At 40.3% G+C, this 25,763-nt stretch overlaps 1 protein-coding gene across 1 annotated transcript; it reads left to right on the forward strand.

Moving 5' to 3' along the window:
• The first annotated feature begins 226 nt into the window (after positions 1–226).
• On the forward strand, positions 227–25,728 carry LOC100709943 (tyrosine-protein kinase yes). The gene is made up of 12 exons (XM_003439233.5): positions 227–974; positions 12,881–13,184; positions 15,002–15,101; positions 15,652–15,750; positions 16,004–16,107; positions 17,980–18,129; positions 18,648–18,803; positions 19,224–19,403; positions 19,981–20,057; positions 20,359–20,512; positions 22,026–22,157; positions 24,425–25,728. Exons 2-12 carry the CDS (start codon positions 12,890–12,892, stop codon positions 24,631–24,633), a joined length of 1,656 nt encoding a protein of 551 aa, XP_003439281.1. The 5' UTR covers positions 227–974; positions 12,881–12,889; the 3' UTR covers positions 24,634–25,728.
• The last annotated feature ends 35 nt before the right edge of the window (positions 25,729–25,763 follow it).

The raw sequence follows: 25,763 nt of genomic DNA on the forward strand, positions 1-25,763 counted from the left end.
AGTTTTGCATTGTCTTTCTGCGTCATTAAGAAAAGAATATAAAGGATAAAATACAATTAATTTTAAAAAAAAATCAATTCAGTAAAACTTTGTGCGAACTTTAAACGATAAACATTTTCTAGGGTTAAAGCGTGAACAGGGTCGGAAGCAAGTAATACAAATTAGCTTATTGTAACACCATATTATGTGAAATGCATCCCAGTGAAAGTTAAGCGTGATACAACGGGTGTGATAGGCCGAGCAGTTCTCCCCTGAACTGTAATAAGAGATGATCACCCAGCAGGGGGCGTCCCAGACCTGTATTTGTGATTGAAAACACTGCACATTTAGTCCCCTTTGTAAAGGAGGCCCTCCTTCACTTCACGGACCGGTCTGTTCTTATTCGTCTGATTTTGTTTCTTTCTTTTCTTTCTATTCTTATTTCCTCTCTCGTCTCTCCCTCAGTCATCATCTCTTGGCTTGGCTGATCTCAGACCAGCTGCAGCAGACGGATCTCTGTCTGTAACTCCAGCTGTGTGGCTCCAGTCCCGCAGGCTGGGTCGGCCATGTTGTTGTGTGGGGGTTGATGGAAGTTTAGTAGTAGGAAGTGGAGGCTACAAAGCGCTGGGATACTTCAGGGTCTCACTTTTTTTTCTTTGCTTTTTTTTTTTTTTTTTAATCACTGTCATGCCGATGCAGGACTCATCCTCGCTGACCCGTCCGCTCTCATAACAATGACCGTCTCCTCCATCGCCCCCGCCATCCTCTCCAAGACTGCAACACTTAAGCTGCTTTGATTTAACTTCACTAAAAAAAAAAGAAAGAAAAAAAATCTGACCACAGTTGACTCTGCTGGATGCGTAAAGTGAGGATGAAGGCGACTCGGTTCCGTTTGAAATAACTCGGATATTTTTCTTTTGCTTTTGCTGATCTGACTCGAGGGGAACAGAGGGGGGAAAAGAGAAAACACCCACCGAGGACTCGGATTTGAGAAGGTAAATGAAAAGAAAAAAAAGAAAAGTGGTCTTTGTCAGAGCAGCGGGATCAGATAAAGATGGGCCGAAGCGCAGCTGCTCGCCTGTCTGGGCTGTCAACAAAGGAAATGAGATGTCCTATACTAACACAGACATGCGTGTAGATTTTCTATGTAGTGTGTGAATGTTCATTTTTCCTGCAAACCAGCCGCTTTGTGTCATTTTATAGGACATCAGCGAGCAGTCGGCATGCTTTCAGTCCCAGAGGAATACGGTATAAGTATACTGGATTGCAGATGAATAATCAAAGTAACACAAGCTGAGTGTTCTGCAGTTTGATAAAATAGCAGGGGTCTAATTATCATTTCACGGTTCTATTATCATAAACATGAGTCTTAAATTGTCACCGGGGGATTATAGTGGTAAATTAGAGATTAATAGCCAAAAACTCGTGTGAGGAAAAAATGGATTACATGCTTATTTTCTCTCATTTTCTATGTGTTCACTTGTCAACGTGTTAATTAGATTAAATAACTGAGTAAAAGTTGATTTCACAGTGCTGGATTCAGATAAAGATGGGTTTAAAGAGGAAGAAGAAGAAGAGGAGGAGGAAGAGGTTCGGGTTCTTTTCGTGATGCAAAGTCACTCATTTAACAGCTGAGTCACACTTTGAGGACTTGCTTATTCTTCTCTCATTCCGACCTTTCAGTCTCCACTTTTAGGACACGGGCTTTACTTGCACACATGTTCTTTGAAGTCTGTTAAGACTTCAAGTGACTCGGTGTGGTGTCATATCCTGAACAGCTCTGCACTTTTGCACAACTATGTAAGTGAATCATAGCAGCTCTGAATCCTTATAAGGTCTGGCGAGGTTGGAGAGGAGGCAGTTGTGTTGTTATTGGGGCTTTGGAGTGTGATCTTTCACCCCTGGAAGGTTCCTGTGAAGACATTAAAAAGTTACAGCTTTTAATGTTACCACCGAAGCTGCTAGAAGTACTTAATGAATTGATTTGCTGAAGTTTGCAGCTGTTGTTTTGATGTTTTTAATGCAAAATTCCTACAGTTTGATGGTCTGAGTCCAGTGGCGTGTCTAGAAAATTTTTGTTGGGGGGGCCAGGTAGGGGCACAGATTTGGAGAAGGGTGGCAGATGTAATTGGCAGATAATGTTAAAAAAAAAATTCTACCAACAGTTAACCATCATTCAATAACCCTGTAAACCTCATAACTGAATTTGCTTTTGACTCTTATTAGAATGAGGTTTTAACCACTACGGTGCAAAGTTTTTAGATACTGCGTTGATGAAGTACAAGAGATACAATCAGTGCTTTGTCAGTGTTTATTCAGCATTCAAGGACAGCAATATTTGCATAGTATTTTTACTGACATATAGTGCACATATGTTTTGGGCAAAAACATTTTTGAATATTAAAATACAAACATTTTTAACATACAATTGGCAAATTAGCCAATGCAAAATTTTATCTGCCTATTAAAAAAAGAAGATAATCTTCTTACAAACTGGTGTTTGATTTTGAAACAGGAAAAAAGTGGGGAAACAAATAAAAAGACTAACATTTGAATAAAACCTGAAAGCAAGTAAATACTTTCTATGCTGCCTTATGATAAACTTTGGTAATATTGATGTATAAAGAACAACACTGGCTGAGCTGGCATGGTGACACTGCCAGTATTAACCTGCAGGGCTGGACTGGGACAAAAAATTGGGCATTTTGACCAGAGACCGGCCCACCAGGTATTAAAGCCATAAAGCCTTTGAATGAAAACAAACGCTGTTGTGACAGTGATGTACACTGTCTTGTTGGTATATGTATGATTTCTATCAATTTTACGTCAGATAAAAACTTTGTTCGCAAGATTCAGATAATTATTTAATAAAAGCGAGATATTTTAAATGAGAATAAGTAAGAAAAGTATTTCTTTGTGCCCCCCTTTCTCTGTTAATGCCCTACCTGGCCCCCTGGCATAACTTTGCTAGACCCGCCCCTGCACAGTTACCAGCTGTCAGCTACGTAGAAAAGGATCCTGGTGTTATTTGTCTCTCAGAAACAGTTCATAACTTCCCTTCAACTCATTCATGTCACCTAAAAGGTAAACCTGTTTCTCCATCACCTGTTCAGCTCTGATGATTCAGTAAGGACATCTCCTGGTTTCATCTGCATGTTTCCCTCTCACCACATATCCAAACCGATATCATGACCAGCAGCTTTTACAGCTGTGGCTCCAGCAAACATCGGCTGATACTAGAAATTAATATTAAATAAATTCTAACAACAGCTGATCAAGCTTAAACGTGCTGCTGTTGTTTAGCGCAACACCCGCTGGTTTCCTCTTTCTGGCGCAAAGTGGGCGATAAAAAAACAAGAGAAAAGCCGATCAGCTGATCATTGATCAGTTTCATGATTGAAGTAGCAACAGGAGAGGAGAGAATGAGAGGCAGCTGACAGCGTAAAGACAGAATAACTCCAGCTTTGTGTCTTTTTCATTATAGCTTAAGTACAGGACAAACTGCGTCTCTTCTCAGCTCAATACAAAACCTGTAATATTTTCTCTGAATGAGGGACCATTCCATTTTTTAAGGAGCCGTTGGCAACTCTACTAACTAACCTTATGAATAAAATAAATTTCAACATCAGTAACATCACAGCACCCACCCAGCTGTATAAACTCCGTCATGCTAGCTAGCACGCAGTATGAGTTATTGTAACTGACTGTAAAAAGTCAGCACAACGAAAATAAACTCCACCTAAACTTGGTTTATATCTGACCCAGATAGACTGCAGGTCATAACTTCTTACCTGAAGTTCAGTTCACCTGACACTCGGACTGGCGGCTGCCTCGGGTCTTTCCTCCTCCTGCCTACCCTTCCCTCATCCACCTGCTAGCCGCCGTGGAAGCTCCGCCATGCTCGATGGCCAGTCCAGCTATATTAAACTGTTAATCTTTCTCCGAAAAACTGTTTTCTGTGGTGCCGTCTTTCGTGCTTGGCTCTCCTACCTTTGCTAACATGACGCTCATAGCGCAGAAGCCGATGCTGCATTCACTTACACTCGGATATCTGAGCTTCACTGTGAAAACATAATCGTACATTTGATATTTCATTGGATTTTATTGTTTTGGCTTCGGGGTGGCACCTGGGGTGGCCAGTCTGGTTGGGGGGGTGGCCAGTGCCCCCCCAGGCCACCCCGCTGGACACGCCACAGTCTGAGTCATCAGTGGCGATGCAACAACATCAGCGTTCTGGGAACACCTATGATGGCTTGGATGTCAGAGGGTTAAGAAGAGAATCTGCTGCCTGTTTCTGGCCATGTTTTATAGCAAATATAATATTCTGAGGGATTTTGTTGTCACTGACATTTTTGATAGTTTCCAGGCTGATCTGTTGGTAGAATAAATACTCAATGGATCATTTAGTTTATGTGTTTTTAGACTGAAGGCTAAAGGATGCTGGCCGCAACAGCAAAATTTTGCTTAGGATACCTGAAATGATGGCATTTCTTGTTTTGACTGACATGAAACTTCCCCTTCTTTAAGGTCTTCACTGAATGAAGATACTAATAGTAGAAGATGTGAAATTTTGGAATTTCATCACATGATTGGTTAATAAGGTCATCTTCTAGCGGATCAAATCAGTTCACCACTCTAAGAATGTTTCTTTTCATAATGTTTTTCTTTTTCAAACTTCTCAGCACTTCACTCGCTTCTTTCTCCAGCATGTGAGGGAGTAAAATCAGAGCAGTGCTCTCCATGCGTGAAAAAAGAAGGCGCATGAACAAATATCTAAGAGTTGCCCTCTTATCAGCAGTCTGTAAGGGAGAGGGAGTTCTGATATTGCGAACAAAGCGCTCCAGTGTTTCCTAAACTCTGACTGCTAATGCCACAGTCCACATGTCAATACAGCTGGATTGGATCTCATGGAGAAGACTCTAATCTAGGCTGTATTGTGGGTTTTGGAGTCACCTTTTGTTTTTCTATGTTGACACTTAAAACAATCGGTCCTGTTATGTGCTGCAAAAGGATGATTCCCCAAAATAGCACACTCATTCAGGATTTCCCATGAGAGATTTTATTCTGAAAAATGTGTGATGTCTATTCTCTGGCAGCACAGTAACTGACATGAGCACAACCACAAGCTGTTCGGTGAAGTTTCGAGACAGGTTAAATAAAGTCAGTTATGATAATAATGTAAATAACCAAAACTGATTTTTTTCCTTTTTTCTGTTGGACTGAAGTCGAACACTGCTGAGCGAGGAGGCTCTTCAAGCTAAACTTGTTCTCAGATCGATCTCAAAGTGTTGTAAGCCTCAGGATTAGCTTACTGTGAGCACGCTTGCAACAGAACTCGACACCCAGTGCAGAGTAAATCTCATTATGAACCATTTATTGATGTTTCTCTTGATGCTGCGGGGCTTCAGATCTCCACCGTCACATGACATATCTCCAGACCCAGATTTAACTCTTTGGCATCAGAGGAATGTGGCAGGCTGCATCTGTTGAAGATCTGAAGCCCATTAAAGCTCCACAGACCCACCCAGTCTGCATCCGCAGCGTCAGCAGCTAACAGCTGCCCGGCAAGATGCTGGGCAGTGTTTCAGTAAGACCTCTGATGACTGATGGAGGAGGAAAACACCACCACCATACTACCCTTCAGCTAAGCTGCCAAGCTCTCACCCAGCCAACTATCAAGATCTAGTTAATCTAAATCTCAGAAGATTTGAGCCTGCTTAAACTACTGAGAGTCTTACTGTATCTTAGAATATCTTAGAATCAGGCTTCAGTTCATGTATAATGCATGGCATGCAAAAGGAAGATCTAATAATTTATACTTGACTAGCACAACATCATCTTGGGTATCTTATCAGGATAGCAACACTTTCATGTATCGTATCTGCATATGCAAATACTTCAAAAAGTTGAAATTAAAAAATACCATCTAATGAAAGAGGTAAATCCAGATTTATTTCTATTTATTGCCACCATAGCAGGCAGACACTCCTTTTGTAGCCATATATTAAAGATGTATGCAGTGGTTTGAGGATTCCTCTTTTGAGTTTTAGCATTTTGACTCCCACCATATTGTTTGTTTGCTTTTTGGAGTCAGAAGTGACCCATTTAGATGGGAATCTTGAGTGTTAGGTTATCAGCAAACATTATCTATTCATACTCAGAGGTATTCGCTGCTAAACTACTAGTATCACTCAAAAACTACAGCACACACTTCTTGGATGGACTCTGTTAAATAAACGCACACAGTCATATTACGGTAAGATAATTGCTTTTAAAATACACCAAAATATGAAACGGCAGCACAGTCGTGAGGTCTGTAGATGTGTGTTACAAAGCAAGATTAGTGTGATAGCGAGACAAGTCAGAGTTTTCTGTGTCACTAAAGTGGCTAAATCACCATGATAACCTATGTGTTTATGTGTTTATGTGTTTGGTTTAAAATGGTTTAAAATTCATTAGAAGCGCCGCGTTTTCACTGACTTTTATTTACAGCATGTTTTACGTTCAGTGTGTTTTATATGTGCAAGTTGTTAAGCCGTACCTTATTATCATACCGATTGCTTCAGGAATGTGAATTGAATTAGCATGGGTAAAAACTAGCAACAACTGCAGCTCTCACATTAAATAAAATTTAAAAAACATGTCACAATTTGTCCAATTGTAAGTTCTGAATTGGATATTTGATGGTGATGTCTCAGAAAAGTTTGTGCAATGCTGCAGGTTATTCTTGGCAAGCAATCAGTTCTTTTCAAAGCGACTCTTTGGTCTATTTAGCAATACAAAAACCAAAAGAGACGAGTTAAAATTATATAAAAGCATAAAAAAAGCAGCAAATCCAGGTGTTACTATAGCAGTAATAGGTAAAAATCAGATTTTGTCCTGGTTTCTGATCACAGGGACTCCTCCACATTCAGCTTACTCATCTAAACATTGGCTCTGCAGCCTTCTTAAAAACTCTGAACCGTGATCCCTGTAAACCTCTTCAGTATAATCCAAGAGAGTGACGGAAAAATGCTGTCCTCTCTGTCTTATCAGCGTTTTGTGAAGCCTCTGTGGAATTATCACTTTGTGGTCAGAGTCAGGGAAGGAAGCCAAAAGAAGGTCGCTGATAACAAGTGTTCAGGTTTGAATTATCAGTTTTACAAGAGATCATGGAAAAGACAGGAGATGGTTTTAACTGAAACTCAGATCACGTTAGCTTACGTAAATACACAAATGAAACACAAAGCAGGCAAGAGCTCTTCGAGAAAAGAGTGAAAGCTTGAAAACGCTAAATACAAAAGGTTAAGGGTCTGAGTTCCTGTCTGAATCTCAGATGTTTATGGAGGGATGCAGTCCCTCAGGGGAACATCTGGAGCTGCCTCAGATGTCCAAAAATAGTCGTTTTTTTGGTTTATTATGTATTTCCTGTAATACTTGACAGTCGAAGGGAGCGCCGAGAAGCTCTCACATGCAGGCAGGCAGGTTTCAGCAAGTATCAGCTTTGTTGATGTGTCCTTGAGCAACCCACTGAATCCCCTGTCAGCTGTCTGTGCCACAGTAGCTCACTTGGCAATCTGACCTCGCTGGAAGAGAAATATTAAACAGAGATAGTGTCTACTCTTTGGGTCTGTTGAGACTCTGTGGAAACAGAAGGAAGCTCAGCAGTGATGGAAAACATATTTATGTTTCTGTGTTGCAGGTATTTTTCACCTCTCTGTCGTTCACGCTACAGAAAAGGCTTCTGCTGGTGATATATAAATGATATATAGATAATTTCTCAGTTTGTTGGGCTGAAAAATGAGAATCTTTAATCTGAGCAGAGCATTTCTGTACCAAATGAAAAAGCTTTTATTCCATACCAATACCAATACCAACACTGATACTTTTTACTAATAAAGCCAGGTTAATGTGGCTGTCTCTGAAGCACCTTGGGTCAGCTTCTGTGGTTTAAATGTGTACAGGCTGTAAATAAAATAGATGTGACAGTCAACACAAAAAGGTTCTGACATGTTTTTGAGGTGCATTTTTTTATTTCTCACTTATTTAGCACAATTCAGTGAGCTAGATATTGAACTTAGAGGATAAAAACAAAGTATCAGTCCTATCATACTAGTATCAATCCAGTACCAGCATTGGTATCAATACTGTCGATATTTGGATCTATCCGCCCACGTCTAGTGATATGTCAAGCTTTCTTACTTACTGATCTTCTGTCTGTCTGTCAGAACATAGCAGTCCTTAGACAATAGCGCCAAACCTTTCCAATCAGATAGTAAAAGGGGCCTTGGTTTATATGTGCATGTGCTGACATGTAAACTTCCCCATTTTTAAACCCTTCACCTTCCTCTCTCATTGTTTCTTTATGGCTCCGACTGGTGCTACTGGGAGTCTTCTCGTGTTTGCATGCTGTTGTAGGTCATGTTAGCATCCTGGGGGCAGTGGGATGTTGTCCGCAATTAGAGTAAGTTACTATAATTAGCAGCAAGGCAGATTTTCCTTTTGGCTTCATGATTCTGCTACAGATCTTGTGTTGCGCTGAGTGCAAAAGAGAGTGAGGCGTTTTGATGTTAGAGTGTGATTTTTCTTGTGATTGTGGAGGTTTGGGGGGGTTTTCATGACAGCTATGCATGCTCACTGGCCTTAACATTGTTGCTGTTGCATCTTTTATTTTTGTGCCATATTTTCTCCTAAAGCTCTCGATTTTCAGTGTAGACAAAGCCTGTGGTGTCAGTATGTGATGACCGGCAGATTTATCCAGATGACAGAGAGCTAACTGAGCTGATTTAGAGGCTTCAGGCAAAGCCAGTCCTCTTTGTATCCTCACAGCAAAGAGCCCTTAAGAGCCTCCTCTTCAGCTGATAGCCCTCATAATTCTGCTCATGTGAGAAGCCCATGAACGCAACGAATATTTAATAGGCCAAAGTGACTGTAGAGTCAGAGGTCTTCAGTGTTTCACCTACTGCCACCGCTGGTCACTCCTCTTTTTTTGTTTTCTGTTATTATCCTCTTAAGTTAAATCCACCATCCTCATAATCCTCCTAGTAATTCAAGCTGGTAGAGCTGGCTGTGAGCCCGTTTGGCCCCCTCCTCATTCAGCACAAGCATTCAGCAAAACTCTCCAAAAACCCTACATTTCATAACATTTCTTTCTTCACACAACCAGTAACAGGAATCTTATCTGAGCTTTTATCATTGGGGCTTTGGAAGGATATTGTGACACTGAGATAGGAATCTGTCTGTTTAGTATGCTCCACTATAGCCCAGCCTTCAGTTAAACACCATATATCATAGTTATTGCTTCTGTATTAATACAAATAGGATGAGGAAGTGAGTGTGTGCTGACAGATAAACTCCTTTCAGTATCCGGTGGGAATTTCAGTGAATTTAACTTGCTAGCTTAAAACACAGAACCTTAAATGCTCTGTCAACAGGCTGATAGCTTTGTTGTTAAACTTTTAACAGCATAAGTCAAATTTAGGATTATTGTTAACACTTATTTAATAATATTTGATCAGCTTATTGGTCATTGTATCTAAAAGTGAACAGCATGTTAACCTTAACAATTACCTAATGAACTCAGTATCTTTCTTTTTATGAAGACTAACACACTGTGAAGCCATGCTTATGCACCACTGTGATTTAAGCTAAGTGCTAACCAAATAGTCCATGTTGGTATTTTTTAAGCAATATTTTCTGTTTGGTATCTTAGTTTATTGTTAAAGCATGCTAATATTTCATAATCAACCCTTAGCAAAAAACAAGAAAGTGCATACTTACCAAACTTGGCTGCCACAATGCCGGATTTGAGTCAGTATTTGTGCTATATTAATAAAAAAGAAAAGGAAATGAATATGCTATATTTGAAAACTAATTCTTGACTTTGTTTATTGTGAGTTTTGTCTCATTTTTGACAAATTCATTTCACTCAAAATCCAGGTTCAGGAAGGTGTAGTTTTTTTTCCAATATTGTGCAAAATCCTACAAAAAGAACAATTACATGATATTATCATATGAGAATATCATATCATATATGTGTGTGCAAAAATGTAGTTTAAAATATCCAGTTTATCATCAAAGCCCAAATACAAAAGCTGTGACCACTGTCACGCATGAACTGTGGCGTACACAGCATCTGTGAGACATCTGATCAGACATCTGATCAGATGTAGTCAGAGAGATCAAAGCATCCGCCCAGCAACTGAAAGACAAATTCAACAGCTGTCAGACCAACACTGAAACCCTTCGTTGCTAAAAATAAGTCTTGTAGCGCTGATTAAAAAGACTAAACTTTGAACACACTGATTTTTTTAATCACTTTTAGTAGCTTTATTAGAGGGATGGTGAAAATGTTAAACAAAGATCACATGTGAACTGAAGGCATCGCGTTTATGGCTGATTCTTGCTTCCTTTTTCCTTCTACAAGATTGATTTTTCCAAAGCAGAAAAGAAATCATCTTAACAAATAAGTTATTAATCCATTATCTTACTACATTACTACACTAACCAAAAAAACTATGATGTGTAATTATTTAACAGCATTCTGGTATAGTATAAAAATAAAACATACTTTATCTTTAAATCTCTTAACTTCAGTATTTATGATAATTTTGTGAGACTGACGTCACTTTTATGAAATGACTGATGCCTTATTTTTGGAAGGAAAAACATTTCTCAAGTGCAAATATTCCCGGGATGCCGGCCAGTGTTTTACGGCGTGATAGCTTCACTGCTGACCGGGCGGGCCAGGCAGTCATCTGTCTAAATGTGAAATACAAGGCCACCTGAGTCGACCACTGAGCAAAGCCCTCTGCTTTTCATGACACTGGTTTTGTCTCGAGGTTAAAGGAAAGTTTGGTTCAGAAAAATAAAGTGTTTTTTTTTTTTTTCCATGCCAACATTCTCAGCATGTCAGCTGCAGATCTAACATCTGAGATCAGATTTACCGACATATTCATTTGAAGCCGTTTTTAAGAAATCCGTCTTTCTGACACAACTCCACTAACTGACCACCCATAAAAAATGTTTTGTAGAAGACGACCAGTACCCAGCATGACTTGCAACCTGCAATTTGCACAGTTTTATTTAAGCAAAGTGTTCTGAATCTTTGGAAGGTTTCTGCGGTTTGTCCCCGTTTTGTTGATTCCCTTGGCAGTTCAGCTGAAGAACTCGATGAACTCTTGATTATGAACCTCCCTCTACGATGAGGACAAATCCCTCCCACCTCCCAACATCAAGGCCACTGTTACAAAATCAAAGAGAGATGTATTACTGCACCAGTAGATCCTCTTTCACTGATGATTGTGCGATCACTGCCCTGTAATTCAGTGCGCTGCTGTAACCAACTGTGCCGCCGTATTGCTCAGTAGCACTGTGTTTAGTCTACTTCCACGCTGAACATATCTGCTCTTTATAAAAACCTTTTACCTCTTTTGTTTTACTGTCTTGGAGTGTCAGTAAACCAGCTCCTACTCCGCGTTCAGCCGTTGTTCTTGGCAAATGAAACCGTTCTGATCTCCCAGCGCTCAGACTTCTTTACGAGCGTATCTGATTGTCTCCACATTTTCCAGGCCTTCACTCCACAAAAGAATGCCTCAGTGTGACTCCGTCCAAATTATGTTAGGAAGAGGAATGACAACCACGCCGATAGAGACACATCAATGCTTCAAATCTTCCAGCGTGGTCAGGCTGAGGCATTGATAGATTGTGAAATGGTAGACGTTTTGGCAGAGACATGTAAAAAGCAGAGGACTAAGATACCCGGACAAAGACACAAAATCCAGGAATCTCAGGCTCGGACACAAAAATGACTCACAGTTTTGACCTGCGCTCAATTATTGTGTCGCTCATTTATAATCAAATTTGTAGTAATTTCCTTTTGCTGTCATTTTGTATCACTTTGTAATATCATTGTGTGGCTTTGAGTGTCTCTTAGTGGTTTTGTTGCATTTTGTTTCTGGTCAGTTTTTGCTGTTTTCTGTGTCGCTGTAAGTATTTGTTGGCTGCTTTATGTCTCTTTGCAGTCATTTTATTCTTTTAACGTCTGTTTTGTGATTATCCTACAATGTCTCTTTATGATTTCTTTAATTTTCTTTATAGTGGCTATTGGGCCTCCAACAAGGCTGCCTTTATCTGTATGTAGCTTTTATGAACAGAATCTGTGACATAGCCAAGTAGCAGAAGATTTCCACTTTCCCTATCTGGCCTCAAGGTCACATCTCAGCTTTTTGCGCATGATGCGGTTCTGTTGGCTTCATCAGGTGGTGACCTCCAGCTTGCGCTTGAGTAGTTCATAGCCAAGTGTAAGCCCACGGGAATGGAAATCAGCACCTCCAAGTCTAAGGCCATGTTTCTTGGCCAGAAAAGATTGAAGTGCCCACTGCAAGTCAGGGACAAGTTGTTGCCCCAAATATCTTGGGGTTTGGTTCAGAAGAGAGGGGTTTGATTAACCCAAAGACTTGTCTGAATTGCAGCAAGGCATAAATGTAGATACTCCAAAGAAATATGCATTTCCCTATATAATGTGGAGTAGATTTAAATAGCATATAATCTGTTATTTGTTTACAGAGTTTTTGATGGAACAGGAGCGTCAAGTAATAGATGGTAATAGTGAAAATGAAAGAACTGCACAGTTTTATCTACATGGCCTTGTTTGAGTGATTCAAATCGGATTTTACATTTATCCATATGTCCCAGTTACCACATGGCTTAGAGTCTTAGAGGTTTTAACAACAATAAAATGTTTCACATAATCATATCAGGTCAATGCATTTTTATTTCATAATGCTTGTTCCAGTTCCTGCAGACCTTATGTTGTAGTCAGTAATCCTATATGCCCCTCAGCCCCTCCATCTATACTGTCTCATCCTCTTCCTCTGTTTACACTGAAATAATATCTTCTTGTTGTGTGTTCTTTCTCAAGGGTGAGAAGATGGGGTGCATAAAGAGCAAAGAGGACAAAGGCCAGACGATGAAGTATCAGCCAGAGAACTCCCAGGCATCTGACACCAATACCGCCACCACGCCTCATGTCGGTCACTACGGACCAGAACCCACACAGCTGCAGCAGAGTCAAATTCCCTCATCTTCCTCTGGCTCGGGGGCTGTAAATTTCAACCACACCCTCGCGCCGTTTGGTGGCTCTTCATCTGCCATTACTCCCTTTGGAGGAACGTCATCTTCTTTCTCCGGTCCTGTGTCCAACTCATTCTCTGGTTCTGTCCCCAGTGAGTAGAGTTTTACTGCGTGATGTCATTACTGCACTGATAATGGTGTTCATGCAAAATGAAACCACTGTTTACTTAAATCTTTATTATTTAAAGCTCAATATCCTATCGAGAGCTTTGCAGACAGATGTCTACATGTTGCTTCTGTCTAACACCAACTGCAGACATTCATTTAATGTCATGCGAACATCAAGATTTGTTCACTGTATTAGACCTGGTTGCTAGGGAAATATTTATTGTTTTGGTTAGAAGCAGATTTTGGTGATCGCCTGTAGTTTTTCACATTTCTCTGCAAATGCTCGCTAACTACTAGCCGAGTGTTAGAAAAACTCAAAAAAGTGCAACACAAACCAAAAATGAAGAAAATTAACCTTCAAAATAAAAGTTGTGCCTCAACACCAAAGCTAGCGTATTTCAAAAGGTGCAACCTTTACTTTGAAGCAATATGATCCACGTTTGCAGTTTGCACTTATTCACTTGATCCTACATTGTCACCATGATTGCTATGTGTCCAAAATGGTAGACAAGTTAATGTCATGTGGTTAGCGGTCACGTGTCTGCAAACCTCAATAGGACTGGAAGTCTTTTTATGGCCTGTCACCATCTAGTGATCTTCAGATAGAGTGCAGTTTTAAGTTATTCCTGCATTGACTCAATTTTTCCAATTCAGAACCCGTTTCCATGTTTTATACTGTCTGTAGTGGCTCTTGCCTGTGTTGATGTTGGTCCTTCTGCTTATTCCCTGCAGAGGAGAAGATAGAAATCCTGATGTTTTCCAGTTCAGTCCACCTTCAATCAATCAGCTTTTGACATGTCTATAGATATATGTATATGTATATTCTCGTAAATGGAGAACAGATCATTCACTGTTGGCTTTTTGGTAGACGTGTCTCATAATCCTTGACTGTGTAACTGAAGAGTTAAGCAAACAGACACCAACATGGGATCATAAATCTGCCTTAAATCAGGCTTTAGTTTTATTTCATCAACGTTACGTCCTCTTTGCTTTGTACTAATGCAGTCCACTTTTAACTGTCACATCGCTGAACCAAGGTCGATGTCCTGAATATTGATTTGAATGTTACAGTGACATAAACTGAAAGAGCTTTATGAAATAGAAAATTCCCATCACATATGCTGAGATGGTCAGGAGCAGAAATGCAAAGTAAACATAATTTGTATTACAGTAAAAGATAAATGGGATAAAACATGCAAACATTATTAATATTAGGCTTAGCAGGGTCAGCATGCTGATCTGGCTTTATGGTGTCACAGCTAATGCCGGCCGTTGTTATTTGAAGTTGTTGGCGATAACACGGGTCCAACTATCTGCTCTGATCACACAGCTTACAGCGATCCTGAGAGCCCTCCTGTTTAGGTGGGATTTAGGTTGTAATCCTCCTCCATGATGGATTATCTGCTCTCAGAGGGGGATAAAGGTGGCACTGCCATGGTATTTGCTTTCTGCAGGTGATAATAGAATTACTGTTGACAGCATTGTTGTCAGTGGTAGGTATATGAATATCATGTCTGGGCATATGGCTACACAGTAGGCAAAATATTGCATGGAAAGATAGAGCGCCTGTGTTCTCAAAAGTGATATACTATAAACTTTATTATTACATGGAAAGCTACACTATCAAATAAAACCAGTTTTATACGGTGGCAGTTGTTTAACATGTGTGTAAATTTCACTGTCTGTCTTGACAGCATCTATTCTCAGTCATATTTCCATGCTGGTAAGACACAAACATTGCTGCCATCACTGTGATGTTATGGTATTCTTTTCAATCCTTTGTCTCTTTTTATGTTGTTAGGTGGCGTTACATTCTTTGTGGCCTTGTACGACTACGAAGCCAGAACGTCAGATGACCTCACCTTTAAAAAAGGAGATCGATTCCAGATCATCAACAATACGTAAGAATCGCTCCAGTTTCTCTCTCAGTTTATGAAGCGCCTGTATGAAAATGCTTCCTCGTGAGTACTGCTGCGATTACCAGATGCCTTTCTTTGTCGCAGCAATGCTCAGCTGCACCTGTTCGGTGTGTGTCGGGCTAAATGAATGACTTAGATTGCCGCTTGTTTCCTAATGCCAGCTTTCTACTGGGAACTGTGCACTTCTGCTCTGGTAGAAATGTTGCCCCGGGTTATAGTATTGTAATGTAAAATAGATTAGTCTCATTCTGTCCCATTTTGATGGTAACATTTAGTGTTAAACGCATTTTAAAGATTGATTTTGAATCAAATTATGTGGTTTACAAGTACAAATAAGATTGAAAAGAATTTAGAAGTATTTCGGTGTCATAAATGGTGGCCCACAGGGCTTACCCAAAAATTATAAGCAATCATTAACAGTTTTTTTTCCGTTCCAGGTATCAGTGACACTGTTATTTGATTATCAGTCTTTGGTTGAGTGTTAACTGAACAAGTCATTTATCTCATCTCCTATGTCGCTGTCACACTGCAGAGAAGGAGACTGGTGGGAGGCTCGCTCCATCAACACAGGAAAGAAAGGCTACATCCCAAGTAATTATGTGGCTCCTGCTGACTCCATCCAGGCTGAAGAGTAAGACCTTGTTGCTGCTTCTTATAACCTCATTACTCCAGCTATGACAGCTGCACCAGGAAGCTATGACCTCATATTGCACAAAGCACGCTATCCAACATTAACAGCCTTTATAAAGCTTTATGATGTGATTGTGACATTCAGAAGAAGGGAATGCATTAAATGCATTACTGCTTTTTTGTTTTTTTGTGTTTTTACCATGCAAGTCCTTAGACATGTCTGAGCATTTTATTCAAACGCTCTTTCTTTGCAGGTGGTACTTTGGTAAAATGGGACGCAAAGATGCCGAGAGGTTGCTGCTGAATCCAGGGAATCATCGAGGGACTTTCTTGGTGCGAGAAAGTGAAACTACTAAAGGTGATTATCCTTAGCAAAGGGGGAGGAGTCGTTTCCGGGCATGCATGGATTACAATCTAGCATGGTCTTAGTTCAGGCAAGCCACAAAGTCAAGCTCAGCTGCAGATGTATCATTTCAGGTTCAGTGTTATTTCTATTGTCATTGATCTCTGTCGTGCTGGGGTTTTGCTTCTTGCTGCTGTTCTCCCCACCTTCAGCTTTCCACATGTAAGTGAGGAAAAGCAGGGAAGACCCAAGACAGACACTTATCGCCAAATATAAACTACTGCAAATGCAAATAGCAATGTTCTTTTAACTAAAGTGGTCCAGGCTGAAAATCCTGTTGCTGCATGGATCATGCTAGTCTATAGCAACTGAAGCACTTAAAGACCTCGACTGACGCAGAACTGTCATGACTTCATGGCAAATGGCAATGACATAAGTAATAATTTTGCAATGCTAAAATAAATGCTTATATGAAATGGATTCACCACGTTAAATCACTTCACTTTCAGATTCTGGGTGGAAGGTGAGTAGGTCAACTATAATGACATGATAGAATGAGACTGTTATACTTGTTAGTGTTAGTATTAGTGAGTCTTTAAAAAAAGATGGACGTATCTATATCAGTGTTACCTATTGATTTCTAGCATTTTAAAGCTTCAACATTAGCATTTAGGTGGCTACAATGGCCTCTACTGATATTTGATTAAAAGCCCCTTAGTAGTACCTCAGCCAGATGCCTTTGGTATCCTTCCTGTATAAACCTGGTTGGATATTCGACCACTCTTTATTTAAATTGGTTGATTGGCACTGATCCAGCTTTTAAATATAGTCCATAGATTATTGTTTGGGGTGAAGTTAGGGTTTTGAGACAGTCTAAGAACACAGCTGACAGTGTTCTTAGATCTGAAAGCCTTACCTTTACCCCTCCAAACATACCTCTAGTTATTGTTGTCAAATAGCTCATTCTTTGTCTCGTTTGACCGTAAGATTTTTCTTCCAAAGGCATTTGGCTTGTCGCTGTGGGCAGCTGTACATTTCAGTCATGCACGAAGGTGCTGATTCTGGTCAGGGGCAATGTAAAACTGGCTTCACTGTGGACAGTGATGCAGGTGTTATAGCAGTTTTCAGTTCATGGCATGCTCGAGAATTGCCACGGAGGTCACCCAATGGTTGGACCTCGTTATTTACTGATGACTTTGATTACAGTACATTTGAATTCATGCTGTCACATTAATGGATGCACAAGCTTAACACTGCTTGTGTCACAGCTAAATCTTTACAAAATTCTTCTCACCAACTCTGTTTCTAATTTGCAATAAGATTAAAGTATGATTCATATTTGCTGTTCCTCATCTAGAAGAGTGAGCTTTCTCGTAGCCTGTGTGTGAGAAGGGTGTGGGCAGCAATCATTTTCTGCAGCACCCTGTAGCGCATACGGATGCATAGATCCTGGTACTGTTAAAATAGTGAAGAGAACAAAACCTACAACAGTTGCACAATTTGATCTGCATAAAGCCATGAGGAAGACTAATAACAGCATGCAGCTGCTTTAAAAGAATGAAGCAGCCAGCAATGGTAAGTACTGTAAAAAATAATTGCCCTTTGTTTGACTTCGGCTTTCAGGCTGTTGTGGTATTGAAGTATTTAGCATCAGAAACTGATGGAAGAAACATATGTCTCCAAAGCAGTGGAGGATACTTTTTTTGTGCTAAGAATAACATTTTTGTAGGAAAAACATAAATTCACAGCTGTAAAAAAGGAAAAAAAAAGTCTGAGGAAACCAGAGCTTTACCCTAGTTTGGAAGCCATGTTTTTTAACCACAACAAAGCCAAATCACTCGCAGTTGTGCTTAAAAAAATGAAAACCACTTCCTGTATGTCCTTCAGGTGCTTATTCTCTTTCCATACGGGACTGGGACGAATCCAAAGGAGATAATGTGAAACACTACAAGATCCGCAAGCTTGATAATGGGGGGTACTACATCACTACCAGAGCACAATTTGACACATTACAGAAGCTCGTGAAACATTATACAGGTATGTATACAGGCAGCGCTCCCTGCTCACTCGCTTTTTCTGTGTCATCTCATTCATTATTCATCACAGTCGTTCTTCATACCTCGAGGAATTATCCTGAAAATTACTCTTACTCACAGCTGCTGCTCTGTGCCACGCAGTTTGCCGTGCTTCCTTTAGGGTTACCACGGGAGATGAATGGCCTTTAATTTTAATAACAATTGATGGTGCTGTTATAATTTTGAAACTCACACCTCCTCCTTAGCCCAAAGAGAGCTGAGGTTAAGTCTGTGTGATCCCACTCCATTTCAGCTTGGCTCTCGAGAGCGCTCTGGTGTGTTAAAAAGCCACTTCATCTCATTTATATTTCATCGCAGCTGGGATGAGTGCATCTAAAGTCATCCACATCAAATGGAACGAACTGATGGATGAAACTTTACGACACTGAATCCTGCTGGTTAAAAGACTTGTGTGTATTGGTGTGTAGCACTGCTGGGTATAATGTGTCATTTTGATCTCTCTCGCTGTCTCTGTCACAGAGCATGCTGACGGGCTCTGCCACAAGCTGACCACAGTTTGCCCCACAGTCAAGCCTCAGACCCAGGGCCTTGCTAAAGATGCCTGGGAGATTCCCCGGGAGTCACTGCAGCTGGAGCTCAAACTGGGCCAGGGCTGCTTTGGAGAGGTTTGGATGGGTAAGGCCAAAGCAGCCACATGTTGTTTAGTAATTATCTAAATTTATGTATATTGGGAAATTCAGAATAAGCCCCAGTTTATATAGAAAATGTAGTCATTGTCCATCTATGTTTATTGTCTCTGCCTCTGTCAGAACTGGGGACTTATCCACTTCCTTCAGTTGCTTCCTCTTTTTGTTATATCATCTTTATCTCTAGAGATCGTATCTCTCAGGAGGAGAGAGCGAGCCGGATTTGTTTGCCGTGAGCCCGTATCCGCTCATCCCAGGGATATTTTGCGAGAATCGCATGCATGACAGCACATGTCTGAGCAATTACAAGACCTAATTAATGATATTGTCTCGCTCCCAGCCCATTAACAACACTGATTACCCCTGTTGCCTGTGGGCTTTTCTCTCCCTCGCATCTCCATCTCCGCAGGCACGTGGAATGGTACAACTAAGGTAGCCATAAAGACGCTGAAGCCGGGGACCATGTCGCCTGAGGCCTTCCTCCAAGAGGCTCAGATTATGAAGAAGCTCAGGCATGACAAACTGGTGCCTCTGTATGCTGTGGTGTCTGAGGAACCCATCTATATTGTCACAGAGTACATGTCCAAAGGTACCGCTCATCCCTGGAGAATAACAGTACTCAGCTGTTTTCCTGTTACACGACACTCCTGAGGTCTATTTTTAGAGAGAAGCAAAACAACATCAGGTCTGAGCCTGTAGATTTTTCAGGTGGATCACATGCGCTTGCTTTTTTTTCTCCTTGATTTCCTTGAAGGAAAAATGTAAATTTTATAGGCATTTTAATTAATATGCTTTAAAAATTGAAAGTCCCCCAGGGTCCCTGGCGGGTCCCAGATGCAGGAAAGTGGAATGGGTAATTGAAAGCTGCAGCAGGTTTTCATAAAAAAAAAAAATTCTGAGGTAACTCGGTGACAGATGCATGCCTACGTGTCTGCAGTCTTTGATGCATTCGGGTACAATGATTTCACAAAGACACTGTTAAAAGATTTTCCATACTTTACCTCCAAACGAGAAACATGGATCAGCTAACACTGTGAATCGCAAAATTAATTACCGTCCAACTTAATGCATTATTCACTTTAAGCTATTATTCCGCACTCGGTAGCAGTATGTCGTTATGCAGCTCCCTCACATCCATTCTGACTTCTCATACTTGCTTTTAATAGGAAGCCTGCTGGACTTCCTCAAAGAAGGAGATGGCAAACATTTGAATCTTGTCATGCTGGTGGACATGGCTGCAAAGGTGAGACCAGTACCTGTATCGTTTTTTTTCTCCACTAGTGCAGAAATCACCTCAGTGCACTGCCAAGTATAGAGCTCTATTTTAAGCTTCTGACATTAAAAAAAAAAAAAAGAAAAGAAGAAGAATCACAGCCTCAGGTAAACAAGTCCTCCTCTCCCAGATTTGGCACACACGCTTTTATTCTTACTCTTTGAAAATCAATCAGACATGAAGAGGTGATAGAAAGTATGAGAAGCTGAAAATTATTAGCTGAAGTGGCGAACGTGAGATGCTGTCTAACCATTTTGGGTTTATTTTAAAGATCGCTGATGGCATGGCTTTCATCGAGAGGATGAACTACATTCACAGGGACCTGCGTGCCGCCAACATCCTCGTGGGCGAGAACCTGGTGTGTAAGATTGCCGACTTTGGTTTGGCCAGGTTGATAGAGGACAACGAGTACACGGCGAGGCAAGGTGGGTGCACGCACACGCACACTTAAACACAGGCTGTGTGAGTCACAGGTGAATGAGGTGTCAGGGCAGAAACAGAGAGAGCAGTGACCTTACAGCTATGACGACTCCCGGTTGTCTCACCTCATGATGAATTAGGCTAACATAAGAAAAACCAGATGCTTCTTTTGATCTCTTATTAGCTTTGCTTTTCACATGTTGGAAGAATTTATCTCTGCTATTTCTGCTTCGCAAGCAGTGCCTTGCCCTCATGAGAAAGTGGAGCAAGCTTTAGACACTTCCAGTGAAGGCTGAAGACAGCAGTTTCCTTCTGAAGTTTGTATTAGAAGCATCTGTGAAACTTAGGAAACAGTGCTGCTCTACAAATTGAATTACAGTCTGAAGACCGGTGGCGTAGTAACAAGACACAGGTGCCAGTGATGCTATAAAGAAAGAAAGGCATCTTGCAGACCGAGTTAAATACTAAATATGCTCACATTCTTAGTTTGGGATTTAGTAATTTATCCCTAAAGTAGAGCTGAAGCTGATCGATGTATCATGAAGTGGATGAAAAAATAATCTTATAAACACACAGTCCTCAAAAATACGCTAAAAGTGTTGCATTAGCAGCATGTTAGCTGAGGGAAGTGGGGCACAGTTGATAGCCTGCTTAGGAGCAGAAAAACTAAATACCTGAGACAGAAGACTAAAAAGATACCTGTGAGCATCTGTTTGGTCAAAGATCTGAAAAAAATGGTGGCTGTAAAAAATTCACTTAATCTCATAGACTGTATATAAAAGATGTAACTCCCATGCCTGGAGAAACTGTGCTGGGTTCTCTATGACCTCAGTAAACACTTTTCAGATGGGTTTATTCTGTTAACAGCTGCTTTTAAGACACTTGAATACAACATTACACTCATTTGGTAAATTATAGTCCTGTTTACAGTGAAATAAACAATAGAGCATGCTATTCTTAATTTGTTTTTGTTTCTCTGTCACATCCATGTACAGTTTTAAAACGCCGTGATGGTGACAGGGAAACATCACATTGAGACTTTACTACGCTAGATGATGCTACCGTGTCTGTGTCCATCTTTTATGTACAGTCTATATATAAGTTCATCACTGTGGCAGAGATCAATGAATTTTTGTTTGTGGTGCACATGACACCGTTTCCATAAGGACTATTTCTCAGATAGAGAGTAGTTCAAATGAAATTGCTATTTGAAATAAGTATTAATGAATACTTTTAATACTTTAATACTTAATACTAATAGCTTTTTTAATTATTTAAATGCAGCATTCTTTATTATATTGTTTATACTCATTGTTATCCCTTAAACCTGTTTCCTCTGAGGTCTATTTAAAAAATCTGTATGACTGAGTAGGAAAATATAATGTGCTGCAAATTATATAACTATGGTTAACTGACCTTCCTGTGGCTTCCTGGAAATGAAGACAGAAATTAGCCCATACGCCCTCTAGTGGCAGCACTTCACCTAACCCTCTCTCCTGTCTCCTCCATCACACGCAGGAGCCAAATTCCCTATTAAATGGACGGCCCCAGAAGCTGCGCTGTACGGCCGTTTCACCATCAAGTCAGACGTCTGGTCCTTTGGCATCCTGCTCACTGAGCTTGTCACCAAAGGCAGAGTGCCCTATCCAGGTAAGTGACAGGGTCAACACTAGCACACAGATATACACATACCTGGTGTGAAGAAAAGGTGTAGTGCACCAACAGAGCGCAGTGATTAATGGCCAGAGTGATCAGCCTGCAGTCTGTCAGCAGACGTTGAGCTGGTGTGCTTGTTAATATCAGAGGATGAAGTGAAGCTGTCTGACATTGTCTGCGCTGGTTGTTTATGGCTCTGTAGGGGGAGTATTGACATGTACACACATGCACACACAGATACCCTTACACACATACACAGACATTGTGGCACATTTGAGATTAGATGAGACCATCTGGAGGGGGACGATCAGGAGATTGAACACAACTCTTGTTTATAACCATCTGCCAGACTGATTCTGCCCCAGGGAGCAGTGCCCGTAGCCTTCTGTGCTACCTTCACACAGATCAGGTTTATATGTGATGTAGCCTTGAAACTAATATTAGAGGTGTGTGGCTGAAGAGAATTTGATAATTGATTATAGAAGTAAGTTGACATTTTGAGAAATAGACATTAGGTAAGAATATTTATGGTAAACCTGGGGAAACAGCTCACTGGGCTCTGTGAACAAACACCACTGGATTTTATACATTTGCAATTATATGTTTGAAATTGCTCCTTTAATTAATACAAAAACACATAGTTTAATGGGGGAATTTCTTTCTTGAAATCTTGTTAGTTTCTATTTTTGTACTTAACATGTTTGTGCATTTGGGTTTGGCCATAGACTGTATTTAAAAGATGGCCATAGTCACTGTTATTGCGTGTTGGTTGGTAGATTTGTGTTTTTGAAGCATGAAGTTACTCTTGAAAGCACAGTAACGAGTTATGAAAAGAAATTGAGGCATGTTTCATGGTAGCAGCTCAAGGTAGCCATACTCTTACCTCAAAGGAACAATTTTAACAATATATTCTGTTGAGGTTTTTGCAGACATGCGGTCACTAACCATTTAGATGTTTATTTGTCTGCCATTTTGGATGTGTTACAACCTTGGTGAGCATGTAGGATCCAGTAAATAAGGCCCCAGTCATCCAGTGCCCGGCTGTTGTATCACATTTAAAAGGGTGGACAACTCTCAAGCAATCTGTACATGACATGGATTAATAAACAGTTTAGACCATAAAACAATCAGTAACATGTTTGTTGTCATTGAGAAAGACTCAAACCCGGCTCGGTATTAGAAAAAAAATATAAAATTAGGATCCTTCCAAGGTGGCTTCACTTTTTAGACCTGGTCAGGCCACATCCATCTTTTATATACAGTTGTTGTTTTATTACCTTTGGACAAAGAAGTCTATAAGCTAAGCTTAACGAAGAGGCTGGTGTCTTTAGTAATAAGTCAAACAAAAAGATTGTATTTCATTTCAAAAGAATTATATGAAGCCTTTTAATTTGTGCACATGTGCAGCTTCAGTAATATTGAGATTGAAAAATTAGGGATGGGAATTTGTGACTGATTTTTCTCAGTTTACATGTGCCAACTGATTACATGATCGGCGGGTCTGTCACAATATTCTTTATCCATTCTGTTTTAAATACACTTTTATGATAGGCAAATCAATTCACAAGTCTATAGGTCAAACTCCCATAGAGCCCAACCAATCCCAAATCTTGGCTTTAAATCAAAATATAAAAGAGTGAGTGATATCGTTCCTTCAAATTTTTATTTAAAAACATAAACCACATGGACTGTTGGCTATAAATTGCTAACGCTACCCAGTCATGTGCAAAGTGTTAAGGCCTCCTGTCACTGCTTCAGTGCTTCAATACAAGAGCAGTAAATTTAGGTCAGCGTAAAGAGTAATATCACAAAGTGGTAACAGGAGGTGCTTAGTTTTAATTGACTTTTAACATAAATAAATCAATTAATATTAAAATGCAAGTGAATAATTTCAAGCTGAATTTCTTATATTATTGGGGTCCACCTGCAGTACAGATGTATGATTTGCCTATTACTACTTTATTTATTTATTTATTTTACATGCAGCATGGATATCATCAGCACCATTATATCGTGACACTCAAATTGTTTTTTTTAAATCACGACTTCCTGCTGTAGATTGATATTCAGCAGGGAGGGGATTTGCTAGGCTTTCAATCCTTTCTGTTGATGGTGGCTGTGATTTTAATGATGCACTCTGGATTCTCTGTGGAACATGCAGCCTCCTGAGCTTTCTTATCTCTTCTTTTTCCATTTGGAAAAAAAAGGCTTGAACAAAAGCTCTTACAGCCCTCTCTGTCTCCACTTCATCTCCACCTCAGGTATGGTGAACCGGGAGGTGCTGGAGCAGGTGGAGAGAGGCTACCGCATGCCCTGCCCGCAGGGTTGTCCCGAGTCCCTTCATGAGATGATGAAGCTGTGCTGGAAGAAGGAGCCCGACGAGAGGCCAACCTTCGAGTACCTGCAGTCCTTCCTGGAGGACTATTTCACCGCCACAGAGCCACAGTATCAACCTGGAGAAAACCTATAGCCAGACTGGACTCTTCTGCGTATCCCTACACCCAGAGGAAGCTTGTTTAATGACAAGTCCAGAAAAAGTTGACCGGAAACTGCCAGTCACACAAACCACTACTTGCTCTACATTTTCTCTCTCTCCCTTTTTTTTTTCTGTTTCCAGTGTCCACACAAGATTTTGTTGCATTTCATAATTTTGTGTTAACCTACGGTACTACACAAGTCTTAGATGTGTGAATTTCTGAATATGACTGTGGTTTCCGATTTCAGAGATATGTTTTAGATACACTCCATGTGGGATTCTTACTCCTGTGAAATAAGCTGTGACGAAGCCTCGCGTAAGAAAAACCCACTGAGAAAAGCCGGCCGTCGCACTCATTTGCCTCCAAATTTGTGCTGTAACAATAAATTATGCAACATAATGATTAATTGTTGATAAGAAATAATATATTTTCCTAACAGGGAGACATTCTCAGGGTGAGGTTGATGGTCCAAATTCCACACGGCTTATCTTTACTCACGTCATCAGTTGCAGTAGACATGATTAAGATTGTGATAAACTCTGTCTTTTAAAAAAAAAAAAAATATGTTCCTAGAATTTATAATCTCACCGACATTGATTTAAAGCTTCATTTGAAGACTTCCCCTCGCTGTCCATCATCCTCCAGAAGAGACTTTGTGATTACAATGCCATAATTCTTTGTGTCCCTCACTGCCCCGGTTACTATAATCCCACTGTAATCGCTGCAGAGACATGCTTACATGAAAGACGTTTGTATAATGTGTCACTGGGTCGATCTGACGGTTTAAACAGGGATGGGATGAAACTCAGACTCTCGTGTTTTATGGTGACTCTGCAAAAACTGTTGTTTGTATGGCAGTGATGTGTATGATTAGATCTTCTCTTTGCTCCTGTATGGACTCGACAGGACAGTATTATATTGTTATTAATGCCAGTTGATGACCGAGCTTGTAATGAAGGGCTTTATAAACTCCTCATTTTGTATGATTATTGATAAAATTGACAAGACTGCAAAGTTTACCGGGGAGGCAGGTTGTGGGCGGAGACTCACCTGGGGAATTTGTACAATAAAACGCGATTTTACACAGCGTATTTTTATATTTCTATTATTTACTTAGAGACCA

This window comes from Oreochromis niloticus, linkage group LG9, assembly GCF_001858045.2.
Source record: "Oreochromis niloticus isolate F11D_XX linkage group LG9, O_niloticus_UMD_NMBU, whole genome shotgun sequence".
Lineage (NCBI taxonomy): Eukaryota > Metazoa > Chordata > Actinopteri > Cichliformes > Cichlidae > Oreochromis > Oreochromis niloticus.